The 17,546-nt window shown below is 36.3% G+C and overlaps 1 protein-coding gene across 1 annotated transcript in view; it reads left to right on the forward strand.

Annotated features, from left to right (window-relative positions):
- LOC107043221 (pituitary homeobox x) overlaps positions 1-17,546 on the forward strand; it is a 40,748-nt gene that overhangs the window by 14,654 nt on the left and 8,548 nt on the right. Inside the window, exons 2-3 of the mRNA XM_015264612.1 lie at positions 2,730-2,924; positions 6,038-6,288. Of these exons, the coding sequence (XP_015120098.1) occupies positions 2,730-2,924; positions 6,038-6,288 (446 nt within the window). The remainder of the gene's footprint in view (positions 1-2,729; positions 2,925-6,037; positions 6,289-17,546) is intronic.

Here is a 17,546-nt window from a genome sequence, read left to right on the forward strand (position 1 = left end):
GATTAATGGTGAATTAAATATTCTATAATATGGAACCGTAAATTTTCGATTCAGTAAATATTTCCAACTTCTTATAAGGGACTATCGATTCACCGACTAATCGGCAATCTTCCTACCTAAATTATTGATTAATAAAACAGTTCAAAATTTGACTATTTAAATTAATGGTTACTTAAATAATTAAAAATTTAAGAGTGATATTCACTCATTTACTACTTAATAACTCAGTAGCGAAGTGGTCAAACGGTTCAAGTCAATCTAGTCTTTAGTTGAATTTTCCAGAAATATTTCCTAATTTAAGGGAGATAGCGAATTTTTCATACTAACCTTTTTTGTAGACCGAATTGAGTGCTACTAAAAAGGTTATGAGAAAAATTGTGCTATGCCCCTTAGATTTCGAGATATTCATTGAAAACTGGCCAATACCCAAAATCGACTCAAACCGTTCGACCACTTCGCTACTGAATTTAACAGTAATTTTAATTTATGGATATGGCTATCCCTGTTTTCAAATCAATTGTTGCCGAAATCCTCACGATGTTTATTGTGAACAAAAAACATGAAAATTGTGAGGAGTAAACGGAAAAATAAGTTGTCAAGTGTGAACTGACTCTGAAGCACTCGAAAGACTCTGGCTTTCCTCCTGCCACTGGAATATACGGTGACCGCGGGCTCGTAAACCTCCTCCCTCCTCCTCATAGCGCTTATATATCTAGTCGAATAATGGTTGTACCAGGGGCGCAAGAGAAAAAAGACACACCGCCCTCTTCAAACCGTTTATCCACCAGTGTCTTCTTGTACTCGCGTGTGTGCACGGCGAAACTGTGAAAGTGGAAAACTAAATTAATGCGTTTTACGTCATTGAGTTTAAGTGACTGCGACGGGGAGACTTGTTTATCCCTGGGGAGTTCTAAACACGTGGAATCGTTTGCGGTCTTTGAGAAAACGATAAATCCACTCGGAAAATAAAGTAAACGCATCTCAACATTGTGAAACATTTTTGAAACCTTTGTTACAATTTTCCACTCCAACAATCAAAATAGAAAGTTAATGCAAAGAGGGAATGAATAAATCCATTGATGAAGGGGAAGAAAGGGGTATTATTTTGTAAATATCTCTCAGATTGAAGAGTGAATTCGCATTTTATGAAAAATCGTCGCGACACTTTATTCATGACAAAAATGAGGAATTTGCGAAAAGGTTTTCTGGTAAAAATCTCATCCGATACTGGTTGAAGCTTTCGCCTGGTATTCTTTGATTCAGAAATTCATGAAATATTTGATAACAATCAATTTATCTGAAATGTCAATAGAATTTGTTATCGAAAAATCCAAGGGCCAATTTATCTGGAATGTGAATCGATTTTGTTATCGAAGAATCAGCTGATTTTATGACAGTACACAGTGTCATCCTAATTTCATAACTTATCCAAAACTGAACTTAAAGGTCGGATTTGATTTTTACGATGTAAATAGCTCTTTTAGAACATCCAATCCAAAGCCGCAATGTTACACGAAGAAGAGGTTCAGGAAAAGCTACGGAACCACTCATGTAATCATATAGTAGAGAACTTATTTCAAGAATTTGTACTGAAATTCGTAAGAAATTGTCCGATTAAATATGAATATTTCTCCTTATTTTCATGAAATTATTAAACTAAAATGTAATTTGGACTAAAGAACTGATATTTGTGAATTTTCGCCGAGAACATATGTAATCACGTTCTTGTCATGGTCATGAAAAAATAAACCTCGTCCTTGGAACAATTACAAAATCTCTTGGAGATTTTTTTTTTTCAATGTAAGATTTTTTTTTTCTTGTCAATTTTCGAGCGTTGAGTTTCTTGATACAAGTGAAGACATATTTCTCATGAACTTTGTTTTTTCACGCATGAAGAGAAAAGTTGGATAGAAATTACCTAGAAAATCATGGCAAATTTTACTATATACAAATGGTAACCGAACAGTGAATTCGGCAGATACCACAAAAAATCGGATGTGTTACACGTGCGTGTGCAAAAGTTAAATTTTACGCACGAGTAACACAATATACTATTTCTTGCACCCATCTGAAGGTCACGGGGGCGGACAGAAGTGGAATTTTACCAAACGAGTTCGGGAAAAATCATTTTCCGTTACAGAAGAATTATACGAAAAACATGAACAATTCTTCACGTTTACTGGGATATATTTTTGATGGGATGCAGGGTAAATTTTACAGTTTCGGTAAAAATCACCCTCACGTTCAGTAGATTTTTCCGGGCTAACGGAGTAAAATTCAGTATTAATATATCTCGCACTTTTCCCCTATTCAAGGTGAAAAAGCACTGAAAATCGAGTTTGCTCCACGATTACTTGCCTTGTTTGGTATTTTTTCTCCAACTTGTTTCTCCGTGCAGAACACGTACAGAAATATTCAATAAAAATTACGTATTTTTTCCGTAATTCCGGAGCGAAATATGGTTGTAGGAAATTTTACGAAACTGTCATGAAATTGTTCCAGAGCGTTCCGTAATTTTTAACTGAATCTCCTGTGAAAAATTACGATACCGTCACTTAAATTTTCTGAGTCGATTCCGTAATCGGTGAGCGAACTGTGAGTTCCGTAATTTTTACTGAACATTTCTCTCCGTGAACACTGTCAATCTAATTCCACAAAATATAATTAGGAATACACCGTGAGCGTTCATTCCTAATTCAATGAAACAAAAAATGACTAATTAATTTCAGTGTGGGCAGCCAATGATTTCCGAGACGACACAAACAGCCTAGCGCGTCTGGATTCAACGGGCCACGGTGCACACACTCCGGGTGGCAGTACCCCGAGTACCCCAGGCGCCACACCGACAACGCCCTCAGCAGGATTTACCTCGGCGCCTCCACGAAACCGAACAAACACCAATCAAAGGACAGACATTCGAAAAGGTACAAAAAAGAAGAGAGTAAAATAAAAAAAAATGAGTAAAAACAACACCACTCACTCTGAATAAACGTCTGGATTTAATTGGTTAGTGATCAACCGTCACGAGTTTGGCTGCTTGTTTGTCCACGACTTAAGGTCTGGCGTCTAACAAATCCTCGCAAATTGAAATATCCCCGCGTCGCGGTAGTAGTCGCTGGTTAACAACAACCGGGACAGATCTTACTTCACTAGGTCCCGAGTAATCCGTGGGGATGAGGGTTAAGTCTTCTCGCAATTTCTTCCGCCAAAGTCCAGCACGTTCGCACTACTTGAGAAACTCACACATTTGAGGATTTTCCGTTCGTGAGAGAGGGCATAATGAGTTAAATGGGTTGAATGCACAAAATTGGTAATCGTCGGTGATAATCTAAATGCCAGATTAACATCAGCACGTTATTAATAATCTTTTAATTAAACACTCAACTGTATTTAAAATTAATTATCATGGATATGGAGATAAACATTTAATTCAAACCAACAGTCATTTCATTCTATTTTTATTTCACGCGAGCCAAAATGGGGGCATTTTATAATCTTTAATCAATCATATTATTGAATTCCATAATTTGATGAAGAATAGCAGATTTGGGGTATGCTATTTTTTTAAATGATGATGGAAAATTTTTAAAATGTAGGCAATAATAAAAAATGTATCAATGCAATCGTCTTTAACTTATTGATTTTTCTCATGACGGAGAAAGAAATTTTTTGAAACTTCAATTTAGATAATCATGTGGCCTATCGGTTTTTGCGGAAACTTTACCAGAACTGTATATTTAGATGAAGGGTTTTTTGAAGGAAATTTCTCTCCGTATAAAGTAAATTCTCGACCTTGAACTTTACCCACTTCGTGCACAAAAACACCCACTCTACCCTCACTACCATTTCGAACAGTGAACTTGGCAGGTATCACAAAAAATAGGACGTGTTACGCGTGCGTGCAAAAAAGTGGTTCTTTACACACTTGTAACCCAATATCCTACAACAGAATTCCCATGGAATTTCTAGATAATTTCAATAGAATTTTCTAGCGCATTCCCTAAGGTTTTCTGTCAAATTTTTTCATACGTGAACTAATCCTTTCTATCAGTGTGCATCTTTTCTTGTCACTGTAGTATAATAATGTTTCCTCACGACCTTCTGAGACTGTTCCAAGCGCCAAACTGACCACGACAACTAGACAATCGGAAAATCCTCGGGTGACCATTATCTTTTATCTAATTTGGAAGGGCAAAGACCTTCTCCAGTGATTCGACCAGTGTAATGTGTGTTGCAATGCACATTATCGAGGAGTGCTATATCTCTCGGGCAGTGATAGCGGTGTCTCTTTGAGAGTAACCAATCAATCATGGTGCTGTCAATGTGAGTGGGAGGGGTGGCGTTCCAGACAAACCCCTGGGTAATTCACACAGGTGAGGCTCTGTGTGTTGTACTGATAGTGAAACACTGCGGCGTTGAAAACTCTCCGCACTAACCTACCGCGGGTGGAGATTACTGATCAAACGGTCCGCCATTTAATTGATGTTATCGGGCGATCGACTCGTTGTTGGGAGAGAGTATTAAATCATTCGTTGTAGGTTCGGGGATCGATAATATTTTGGTTCGTTTCGAAACGGAGGAATTCGAATTTGTCATCGTGTTTGTTATTTTTGGATGGAAGCAAAATCGTTTAAATCACACGGAGAGAAATTTTTTAGAAAAATTCTAGTGCTAGCACGGGAAAAGAGGCGCAAAGTGACGGCTAGGAAAAAATTCCAGTGCCAGCACTAGAAATTTTATTGGGAAAAACGCGAATTTTTCCCTGTATTTCTGTGAAAATTTCACAGAAATCCCCAGAAATTTTACCAGAAATACCAAGAAATTTCACCTTAACAGCACTAGAATTTTTCACAGCTGGTGGATTGTGATTTTTTCCAGTACTCGTACTAGAATTTTTCTAGAAAATTTCTCTCCGTGCATGCAAAGATATGGTATTTTTCATTAATTTCGATATGCACTGATGAATCTTCAATCATTGGTCATTCCAATTTAGGGTATTTGATTAAAAGAATAAATTGATTAAATGTAGCCCCCCCCACCCCTATTGGGGGGTGTAGCCCCCCTCCCTATTTGGATATTAATATTATTCGTTCAAAGTGAAAAAACTGATCATCATTTTCACTACTTTGCATTCCGATTCTTATATTCTTTAACGTAAAAAATGTGAGATAATCTGATATTATTTGCCTATTAATTGTCATCAACTTTGTTTGAAGCAAACCTTAGCAAACGCAATATTAAGAAAGTAGAATTATTCCATTTTCATCTGACCTAAATAATTTGAACAATTATGATTCGTTTATTCATGTTTCATAGAATACTGTTTAATTCTCTTTTTTGTTTACTAGGCGGGCTTCATGAAAATTGACGCAAGACGATGCTACTCATGAAAACCGCCTTACTTTCCCCATTAGTTGGAGATATCCACGGTATTAGAGTTCTCATTTTCAATTCGAGGTATTGCTGACATCGGCATAATCGAAATTTTGAATTACATTTAAATTTAGAATATGTCAATTGTTAATATTACTCACCAATTTTTTGATTTTTAAAAATAACCATCAATTTAAATTTCCAAATTCCGAATTATTTTATCAATCAATAATTGAGAAATTGAATTACCGATTATTATATTAATTTTCAAATTCCAAATACGTTAAATAAATTTAAATTACTATAAGGTGCAACTTCCCGTAATATTACTAACAGTAATGATTGATGCTGATCTATGGGTATTGCCCCTGCTTTTTTTAGACAGGATATTTGTTGCACATATCTAAATATTGACTAGTGACTGTATTGACAAATTACGAAGGATTGAGTGGCCATCCCCTAAAAAAACAATCCGTCAAATCCCAATACCTCAGGCTTTAAAACCTGCTTTTATAATACGTACATTCTACTTAGATCCGCCGCTCATGTATCAATTTTTTGTGATACACATTGTACTTTGACTATTTTTGTTCAGACAAAACTCAGAAACCAAAAAAAAATGCATTCTCCCACATCTAATCCCTTCCTATTCGATTCGTTTCAGGTGTTCGGACACCGACGGAAGTGAAACAAGAAATTCGAACGGACATCGTCTCCCCAACGGGTACAGTCGGCATAAACGACGCAAACGACAAAGATGGCGGTAAGAATAAACGCCAGAGACGGCAACGGACGCACTTTACCTCGCAACAATTACAAGAACTCGAGTCAACGTTCACGAGAAATCGATACCCCGACATGGCGACCAGAGAGGAGATTGCCATGTGGACGAACCTCTCCGAGGCGCGAGTGAGGGTGAGTTGAATTCATCGATTCCACTGAGTCTAGTTCAAACGAATGCAGTTCCTCATTCACAAAAATCCAAAGTGTGTCGACCGTTTGATAACTGTACTTTAGTAATTAATGATCTTTCAACCGGTTTCATTATCAAATAAAACTCCTTACACGGAGAGAAATATTCAGTAAAAATTACGGAACATTTCTCGTAATCCGCAATGGAGAATCGTCTTCCGGCAATTTTTATAGGAATGAAACGCGAAGAGTAAAAATTACAGAACTCACAATTCGCTCACCGATTACGGAATCTACTCAGAAATTTTAAGGGACGGTATCGTAATTTTTCCCAGGAGATTCAGATGAAAATTACGTAACGCCTTCGAAAAATTCCGTGAAAGTTCCGTAAAATTTCCTACAACCACATTTCGCTCCGGAATTACGGAAAAAAATACGTAATTTTTATTGAATATTTCTCTCCGTGAAGGGAAGAAATCTGAATCGTTCAGTGAATTCTCAGGTTCATCACTAAACAAAGTACGAAATTGTCACGTAATTTTTCCCGAAGAAGTAAAATCTTACAGAAACTTCACGACTCATGCCTCCAAAATCAAACATTCTTGAACGTTCAACAATTTTTATGAAGCTGGTGAGTTATTTCTACGTTCCGTTCCGTAAAATTTCTCAATCGTTGGGGAAAAATTACGGAACAACTTGTTATCCCCACAGCGGTGAGTCATCAGACGTGTGATTAATTTTTCCGGAACAAATAGTAGAATTTACGTGGCGATTGGTACAATTTCAGTTCCAACTCACACTTTTTATTGAATTTCACTTCGCTCGCGGATTACGTTTGGAAACGTAGTTTTGACGTTTTTTTTCTGGTATTTTTATTGAATTTTCCTCTTCGTAAACATGAATGAAATTTTGTTAAAAAATTTCATTACGTTGCAATATTTACTCGGGATAGAAATATTCACTTGTATATTATATTTTGTTGATTATTGTAGATTAATAAATTTCGCCGTGAGGAGGAGTGCTTTCTGCACTCTAAATATTGGCTACTAGTTTTCAATTAAATAGTGTTAGTTATTGCTGGATATGAGTGCAGAATAGCCCATAGAAGGAGTTTCATTTAACTATATTTTAGAGATGTGGGCGATAAGTCGGTGGTGATAGGCGGGCCAGAGGGGGGTGGGGACTAATGAGACCTCCTGGTCACCTCGATTATTCCACCAATAGCTGGGTAATCGAACAGATGCATATCAACGTGGCTGGCGATTATCGAAATGGAAGAGCAATCGCCATTTCACGCATCGATAATGTAACGTTTACGTAAATTTTCCGTCCATTGAGAGATATGAAGAATTTAATTAATTAACAAATTCGGTGACATGAAATTTGTAAATTTCATTCTCGACAATTTATTATGATGTTCATAAACAAAGTTTAAAGAACATCGAGCTTCAGAAGTTGGATTCGAACGTACACAGTTTAACCGTTTGATGAAGGATTCAATTCCTAAATTAACGAATTTGATGAGATGATAATTTGTATATCTTATTGTTCATAAACAAATTCGAAGAACTCATGGATTTTTTATGATTGAGAATCAAATTTATAAAAAGGAAAAATGGAGTGTCTCTCTATTGCTATGAATTATTGATCCCTTCAGTTGTATTAAATCCTTTATGCATTCTTCTTTTTCTCTGAAGTCAGGGACTCCCAATCGATTTGATTTGATTCATTCTCCTTTCTTTTCTTGACACCTCGATTATTAGTAATTTTATTTTCGCCCCTTGTAAATGCAATAAACGCTAATTAATTAATACTCATTTATCCGGGACCCGTGAGGCGCGTGTTCGAGTCCGACTTGGGGCAGGGATTTTTTAATCCTTCGGAAACCTTCGAACTGTAGTCTAGACACCGAGAATCATCGGAGAAATGGCAGAAAAACATTCCTCGATGATGCTCGGTCGATGGACGTCCGTGTCGACCAAGGTTTTCCATGGTTTCCCTTGGTCACCAGGAGAGTCTGTGCACGGCGTACAGCTCCTGGGGTACAATGCGACACGGTTGGAGAGGAAGTCGGCCCATGATAATCGCAAATTAGGGAACTTGTGAAAAGCCGAGTACATGGCAAAATAATTAAAAAAAAAAAAATACTCATTTATCTTGCAATGGGCAAAATTTCTTTGTAGAAATTCTTAACAATTAATAGTTTTCAAAATGTGAAAATTTCCAACATCCATTCCCCGAAAAATGATCGACTTTCATATTTCAAATGTTCGCACTTCCGAAAACATGATCAATCTCCCTAAATTTTCTCCAATCTTTCTGCTTTCCAAGAGATCATGAAGAGATCAAGTTATCTGAAAATTACCGTAACGCATGGGTCATCTTAATCTCTCTACTGTTGACAATTCACTTGATAAATATTCCTTAATTAATCAGAAACTTGTTACACTGAATCCATGAAATATACTCCAACATGACTAAACTAAACATTAACGTTCGAAAGAAATGCGTCCGGAAGTTTTTGGCACAATGCCAGGCATTGATGCGTATCAGTTACAAAATCAACAAAGCTTGCTTTGACCTTCTGGCAACCGGCGCCCTCGAGAAAGTGTCTTAATTCAATCCTGGAGCCGTTTATTCTCACCAAGAACTCGCGACTAAACTGTTAAAAAATTACTCTTCAAATTTCAAGTAAAAAATCTTGAAAGTTTTAATAACGACGAATTAGCATGAACTTTCCATGCACGTTGTTATTGACGAATCATTTCATTTATGGAATATTCAATGGGATTCCAATTTTCACGTCCATACGATAATGCAAATTGTGAAAATCAAGAAAACCTTTAAACAGTCGCATAATGCGGGAATACCCCCCCCCCCTTCTGCCTCCGTCTTTCGATTTTTCCTTTTGATACAAAATCTTTGTAAGTGAAACGTATATGATCGGCTCAGGAAATTTATGACAGTATCGTAATTTTCACAGGCGATTTAGACAAAAATTACAGAAAGCTCTGGAAAAATTCCGTGACGGTTCCGTAAAATTTCCTACAACCACATTTCGCTCCGGAATTACGGAAAAAATACGTAATTTTTATTGAATACTTCTCTCCGTGAATTTCAGAAAAATTTCACAAAATTCAGAAAAATTCTAACAGTGTAGTTGCCTAAAACACAGATGTATTCGAGGGCAAAGTGAATCTCCGAAAAAATGAAAAAACCATTGACACCTCCATCGAAGATTAAAAACGGCAAAAAAATTTTGGCCGGCGAAACAGGCAATAGTTCAAATGTTTTCAGAGGGATAGACTAGACCGGGCGCGCCAGCTTTGCGCCAGTAAGCCCTGCTTGGATTTATAGAACCGCATGAGTGTGCCCCTCTCTGCAGTGAGTATAAACGCCATGTACCAAAACTCTGTGGCATTCCGAGATCCCGCCGCCGAAACTCTCTTGTTGCTTTTACGTGTTCGCAGACTGTAACATACAACAACGGAGATCGTTCTTCATTGTAATTCGGGAAGGGCGGGCTAGCCAGTGGGCCCCACTCGTCCAGGCGGTGGCTTTTCGCTGTGAAAACCAACCACAGTACATTCGAAGGATTATTGCTAAACTCCAGGTCGAAATCTCTTTCGCAGTGGTGCATTACGATTTATGTCATACGGGAAAAAATTGGGAAAATCTATTGAGTACTAGAGACTTTCTCGGGTCGACTATCGGCTGTGGACATTGGTAAATTGTGTTCTCGGAAACAGTTCGATTAAGGATATCCAAGTATTTTGGCCATTTTTTGCTTCCAAATGGAAACTTTGTAATCGCTCAAATTTAAGTTTGGATTTTTTGTGTTATCAACCTTTGAAATATTCGAACAACGAATGTTTAAAAAAATAGTAATTCTGTGGGAAAAGGTTATTTCGATGACGCTGAATATTTATTGTTTTTTTCAAATTTTTTTAACGCAATTTAATTGACAGATTTGACGACTGAAAATGGTTGTGGTCTGTATCAAACTGTAAACGATACTTGAACATCCTCAATCAATTTTGTTGACCTTCCGTTCAATTATGATGGATTTAAATAAAATATTAATTTGATGTGGATTCATTGAAGTTTGAGAATGAGAAAAACAATTAAATCGCATTAAAAGAAGATTTTTGCGTCATTTTAATTAATATATTTCTTAAATTGGGGATCACATGTTTTCATATTTATTACTCTCCAACTACTTAATCAATTCAATTGAAGTTCCTTAGCCAAAATTGTTGACTACAATTGTTGCAACGCATCTGAATTTTTTTTTTTTATGCATATTTCTTTCCTACTACCATTACTGTTTTATAGGCCCCCTATTCGTCTGCCTTGCCTCTCCCACTTCTCTCTTCTGATTTTTTCTGCATTACCATGGGCCGTCTTACTCTTAACTGTACCCCATTTGGGCTAGGAAATCCAATCATTTCCCCAAAATGTCAGGAAATCCAGTTAATGTTAATATGTCCTCTCAGTTAGCCGTGGTTATCTGCAAAGATAACAATAACTAATCCTTCTAACTAATAATAACTAATTCGTTAACAATAACTAATCCTTTCTATCAGTGTTGGCAGAATATCGATAAATTTTTACACATAATTCTCTTCACCTTTCAATAAACATTTCCTCCTCTATTAGTCAATAACGCATACATTAACGTCACGAATTGAAACCTCAAAAAAATCATTTACCCAAAATGTCAGGAAATCCAGTTAATGTTAATATGTCCTCTCAGTTAGCCGCGGTTATCTGCAAAGAGGCAGGCGTATGTTTCGGTTGGTGGCAGAGCGGCGCGGCTGTCCGAGATAATCCGCCTGTGATTAAGACCATAAATCCATCGGCGGATTAGTATGGTTGCGCGCGCGCGCCCTTCGCTTCGACGGTCACCCACTATCATTGTCCCACTCTCCTGCACACACTCTCTCCACATTTGGTGGCTTATGTGGGTGGCCGTGTACGTTGGACTAACTGGAATAGGTTTCGCAGGAGAGAGGAGACAGTTTAATGTGTACGTGTGGCTGAACGTATAATGGGTAAATCAAGAGAGAGGAATTGTGTATAGGTGGATAGTTGGAAGGCACGGGGTTTGCCCAGGGCCCTGGGCAATGACCATGGCGAGTATAGGTACGCTCCGGGACATACTAACCGGTATGAGAGTAAGGATTACTGGTGTCATTCGTATTCACAGGGTTAGCGGCTGTCAGCATTCTCTCCAGAGAGAGAGAGAGAGAGAGAGTATTTTGATTCATCATTTTGATTGTTTTATTTAGTCATATTGAATGTTAGATGAGAACATTTGTAGGGGTTTAGAGATTTGTTAAAGTCTTTGCAAAATATAATTTAAATGACGCTGAATATTCATGATTTTTTCCAATTTTAATTGCGTTTTTCAAATTTTTCTCACGCAATAAATTTAATGAGTGAAAATGGATGAATCTATAGTGTGGTCTGTACCAAATTGTAACAGATACTTGGATATCCTTAAATTTGAGCGATTCCAATGATTCCATTCGGAAGCAAAAAGGTGAAATATCAATGTGATGGTTTTATATCCAAGGTCAAGCGAAACGAATAAAATACGTCTTCACGTCAAAAGCCGTAATCAGAAAATGGATGTCTCCATAGTATCACTGAAATATCCTGGGGGAGCGTCAAATTACTATAAATGGCCGAAGGACGTGTGCCATAGCCACATCGAGCTATAAAGACAGATAAAGTAATTTCGATAAATGACGCATCATCCAGCCAGCGACCTCCCGAACCATTTTTTCTCATTCAAATAAAACGGAAAACATCAAGTTTACCAACAAAATCAACAAAAAAAGAAAGAAAAACGTTGATATATTCAACCTCATCCAACTTTTCTGAGGTAGTACACTGGTCTGGCAAGGGAGCTTGAATTGATATAGGAATGTAAGTAGTGTCGAGCGTGGACATGTCATCCCGCAACCTAGATGCGCGAGGCGAGGGAAAAATTGCGGTTTATCGGGCCCAGTAACATAAACATATGTAATATCTATGACTCGAACCTTTTCAATCTTATACACGGAGAGAAAAGTTGAATAAAAATTATCTCGAAAATCGTGACGAATTCTACTATACGAATGCTAATCGTGGAGCGAAATGTAATTCAGTGAAAAAATACTGGTTTTTCACAGAAATTTTCACAATACTGGTGACACGGAAAATTCAACTCAAAATTTTCGTCTCATTTTTCCGTAGCAAATTCTGAAAATTGTTATCGTGTTTAAGTTCCACTGAAATTTCAGGAAATCTTGTCATTGAAAAATAAAATATTCCATTGATTTTCTGTTCAAATCATCTGGAAATCAATGGAATACTTGATTTTTCAGTTCAATTATTCGTGAAAAATCAGGAAAATTCAGGGAAAAATTGAAAATTCATGTCATTTTGGTTCTAAATATTCACGTTCCACTGGAAATTCAATCAAGTTATGAAATTTCCAGCTCACTTCCACTGAAAACTCATAAATTTCCGAGAATTCTACTTAAAACTTGAAATTTCATAACCATTTTTTCTCTAAATCCAATGCAATGTCATTCTCATGTGATTTGCTATAAAATCTTCCATGAAATTTCAAAAAATTTCCAACAGTGTACTTTCTCCATTCGTCCGAGATATCCGCCATGTTCGCGTTCTCATTTTCGATTCGAGATTTGGCCCATGCTTTTTTTACACTGTTAAAAGTTTTTGTCTGAAGTTTTCGGTACACTTTTTGGAAATTTCCATCGAATTCAATTATCACTGAAATTTCAAGGAATTTAAAGTAAATTTCAGTTTTATTTTTCCCTGAAAATGAATAGAAAACCAGAAAATCCCGGTAAATATATTCTTGAATTTTCAGGACAGTGACACTGAATGCGATTTAGGGGGAAAAAAGCCATAACATTTCAGATTGCACTGAAAATTCAATGTAATTTGGTACTGAATATTCATATTAGATTGAAAATTCAAATAAATTAAGGAATTCTCGTCATTATCCTGCTGAAAATTTTGGAATTTTCCTGAATTTTCAGTGAAACCTGAAATTTAATTTTTTTTCCTTAAATCGCATTCAGTGTCACTGTGCTGAAAAATTAGTAGTCAACAGTCCCTGAAATTTCATTTTTTTTCTAACAGTGTAGAAAGGAAAGGATATCAACCCCTTAATAACAGACCAGCGTAAGTTCCATAAGTTCCCTATGTACATACGCCTGTCTGTTATTAAGGTGTCAATATGTATCGTTAATTATTAAGGAACTTTGTTTAAACTGAATTAATCGTTCAATCAATATATTTGAATACCAACAATGAAATATTTCAATGAAACGAAGAGTAGATGGAAACCCCCGGGAATGAACGTGAACAAATATTTCCAGATAAAGAGTATTTTCATGAGCTGTTTATAAATAACGAAATAACCCGAGGACCCAGCGTATGACTGAGGGGGCGGCAGGTGGTGGAGATGAGAGGTGGGGGTGGCTGGGATGAGCATTAAAAATCACGTGTTTCGCTTGAGCTCATAATCTCGTATAATCTTTTGCAAAGTTGTTAATACTCGGTGGGCTTACGGGTGTTAATTTAATATCCATACAGGTGCACCAACATTGAATATCCGAATCCCACACTGTTGGCCATAGCCCCACTGCCCGGAGAAAAGAGTGTACCCAACGATGGAGAAAAAATCCATAAAACTCAACTACCCAGTCGTTTTAGAGCGCTCGTACTACGAATTTCCGTGTTCACATTCTGCCGCGATAGTAGTGTAAGTTCGTTTTCTCGTGTGATAGGAAAAAAAGGATTTGTGTTTTAACTGTCGCTGTTGGTGATTTTCACATGTGTGCTACGAAAACGTTCACGGTCAATTACAAATAAGAGGGCGTCGTACCCACCGCTCTAAATCCAACGGGATCATTCTGGATCACTATGAAACACCCTCGTACACGTCCACCGCCGGTGCGAGTCCACCTGACCTACTGGAAGTAATCGGGAAGAGATGCTGTGTTTTTCCTTTGCCCTTGGTACCATTTCGCATCCATTTTGAGGGTTATGGGTTGACTCGATGATTTTCTGTTTTTTTTTGTATGTAGAATCCGAATCTGAAGGACGTTTTGCCGATAAACGGTGCGACAAAGAGTTATGGACAATTCAGTTATTGAAACTGAGTTTTATCGGAAACTATTCAATGGAGGAAACAATAGTTTAGAGAAAAAATGCTCCTCTTGGATAAAAATGTTGATTATCAATTTCTTCTGTTTTACAAAAAAAAAACGAAGGAAAAATTAAATGAATCGATAAATAAAAAATGAAATGAAAATGAGACATTTTACTCGACTCAAGTGCGTCATTTCTCTGGAAATGAAAATGTTCGATATCTTCAATTTGGGGAAGTTTTTAAAAACGAAATAACTTCATTTTTGAATGGATTTTAATCTCGAGAAGAAGTGATATTCAGGCTAAATTTTCGGAGATCATTCTGGGAGATATTTTTTAGGAAAAATTTCTCATTTCAAAATTACATCACATTAATAATTTCTCCTGAATTCCTAAACTACGATTTATTAGGATATTCGGATAATTGATGATTATGCAATAGGTACATTTGTTTATTTCTTGGAATAATAATGAAAGTTACACCTGAACAAAAATCTTGATTATTAACTTTTCTTCTTCTGTGAAACAAATGCAAAATGAATTAAGTGAATAAACAAATTTCAAATGCAGTATTATGCTTGATTCAAGTCCGTTATTTCTCTGCGGGTGGAAACTGTTCCACATCTTTAGTAACTCGCCATTTGAAGATTCCCAAAAAATTCATTAATTGCTCTTATTACTTAGCTTCATCATTTTATTAGGATACTTGTATAATTGAGGATTATGCAATAGGTACATCTGTTCATTTCTTGGAATAACAATGAAAGTCAAACTTAAATAAAAATATTGATTATTAACATTTCCTTTTTTGCAAAAATCCTTGAAAGGTTTCACGTCAGTTTTTTAGTAATTAATCATCTCTTCAAGAATTCAACTGGTGAAAAATTAAAATTTTTGTGTGAACAAAAGGTTCGACATATCACAAGTGAGAAGTGATAGATATGAACAATTCCGAAGGAATCCACTACCAATAGTCTTTTCTCAGTTGCAACGTAAGGTGCATACTCAAGACGCTACGTGTCTATGATGTATGTTGGATGCGCAGTGCGCACATGCTCCCACGCGATTTAGATCCTCTCTCTTCGTTGGAGCTCACAAAGTACGCATATATACCTATATACGAGCCAGAGTGACGCGTTTCCTTGGCACGAACCCCAGAAGAGTGAGACGTGGTCGCTTTCTGCCTTGATCCATCTCGACGGTACAGTGAGATTTATGGAGACGCCTTTGGTGTGTCCCTCCAACGTTGGAAAACTCTCTCGTGAGCGAGTACTCATTCCCCAAACGTTGGAGAACGAGTAAAAGCTCGGGTAAAAGGGGAAAACAGAGATGGATAGATAAGTTTTCGAGGGAAAACGGGAAGGGCTTGCGAATGTCCAATTTGTTGATGAAATTTTTTTGTGTTATTTTAAATCATTGCGCGATTCGTGGAAAATGGTTATTTCACTTCCAGAGATAGCCGTAATCATAACTTAGAATTATCGTTAAATTTTGAACGAGGCAATTCATTATTATCACTCTACAAATTTTCATTATTAAATTAATCATCAATTCATTATTTAAATTCAGAATTATTTTATCAATCAATAATTTAGTTGGGAAGGTTGACGATTATTTGGTTAGTTGAAAATCCTTTTTCATGAAATTTAGTATTATTTACTCAATAGACAATTGACAATTCCATATTATCAATTATTTAACCATTTTTTAATTTCAATGATTATATGTAACCCGTAATTAATGTAAGGTTCAAATTCATTATTATTACTCTACAAATTCGCATTATTAAATTAATCATCAATTAATTATTGAAATTCAGAATTATTTTATCAATCAATAATTTAGACAATTGACAATTCAATATTCTCAATATTATTCAATATTATTATTATTATTATTCTCTTAATATTGAAAAATCCAACGAGTGATGGCCATCCCCGTTCATTTCGCAAGGATTTTTTTGGTTGGACAGATAGAAATTATCATTGAAATAAAAAAAATAACTCTCTCCACATTAGTAAATGATGCGGGATTTTTTTTCTAATGGAATTCTTCGTTTTCATCACTTTCAGGCTCTCAAGATTTTTCACGGAAGAAAAATCAAATTCAAACGGACAAATTTTTTTTTATTCATTTCACACCTAGCCTGGTCACTATACACGGCGCTGTGGCTTGGTTACCTCCGCGGGGATTCCCCGCCGTGTTATTCAGACGCCAGCGTTGCCGAATTCACTCTACACTGCCCCGGCGCGTTAAGCGAGTCTCCGGCAACGTCGCGAAACGGGCCGGTTCATTTACCACGGGAAAAAATAATTCGTCTGCTGGAAATGATTCGTTCTCTTCAAGAATTCCGGGAATTATGTTGTTCTAAAAATAGTATAATTTTTTAAACATTTCAATTGAAAAAGTCAATTTTTTTTTATTTTTCCGGTTGGCCAGTCAGTGGCAATTACAGAAAAACACCGCGCTGCGGCGTTTCCCTCATGAGGTGACCCATCTAGTGCTAGAAACACGATGAGATTGACCTTTATTATAGTGGTATCAAAAAGTTATAGAACGGTATACGTTTCATCCAGTTATTTTCGCTCAGTACTAGCTGTCAAGATAAGTAAGTGAAAAATCTTCTACAAGATGAAATCCCTCACTAATTCCAAATGCAATTATCCTTTTTTTTTTTCAATACCATCACTTGACGATGCTCGCAGGCTTATGAAGTGTTCAAACCAGACGAACTGTTTTCAAATTAATTAATTGTTTGTTAATTGTAATGTTTTCAATTTAGTTAAGAAGAAAATTTCAATATTTTCTTTTTGAAATTGAAAAAAAAATGATTTTTTAAAATTTTTGACAGAATCATTCAAGATTTATTCACTAGAAAAAATACAAGTTTCTTGAAAACTGAACGAAAATTCCTAGATCCTCTCGACTGAAAATATATTAAAAGTGCAGGATTACTTAATTGCGATGTTGTTTTCCATAAAGCAAGAATGCAGTTCATTTCTTCGATAAATTTTTTCGCTTTTTCAACACTTAAATTTCATAACATTCCTAAAACCCCCGTATACAAAAAATTACAAGCCAAATAG

The sequence above is a fragment of the Diachasma alloeum genome, unplaced genomic scaffold, assembly GCF_001412515.2.
Source record: "Diachasma alloeum isolate Michigan unplaced genomic scaffold, Dall2.0 Dall_scaffold_00179, whole genome shotgun sequence".
Classification (NCBI taxonomy): domain Eukaryota; kingdom Metazoa; phylum Arthropoda; class Insecta; order Hymenoptera; family Braconidae; genus Diachasma; species Diachasma alloeum.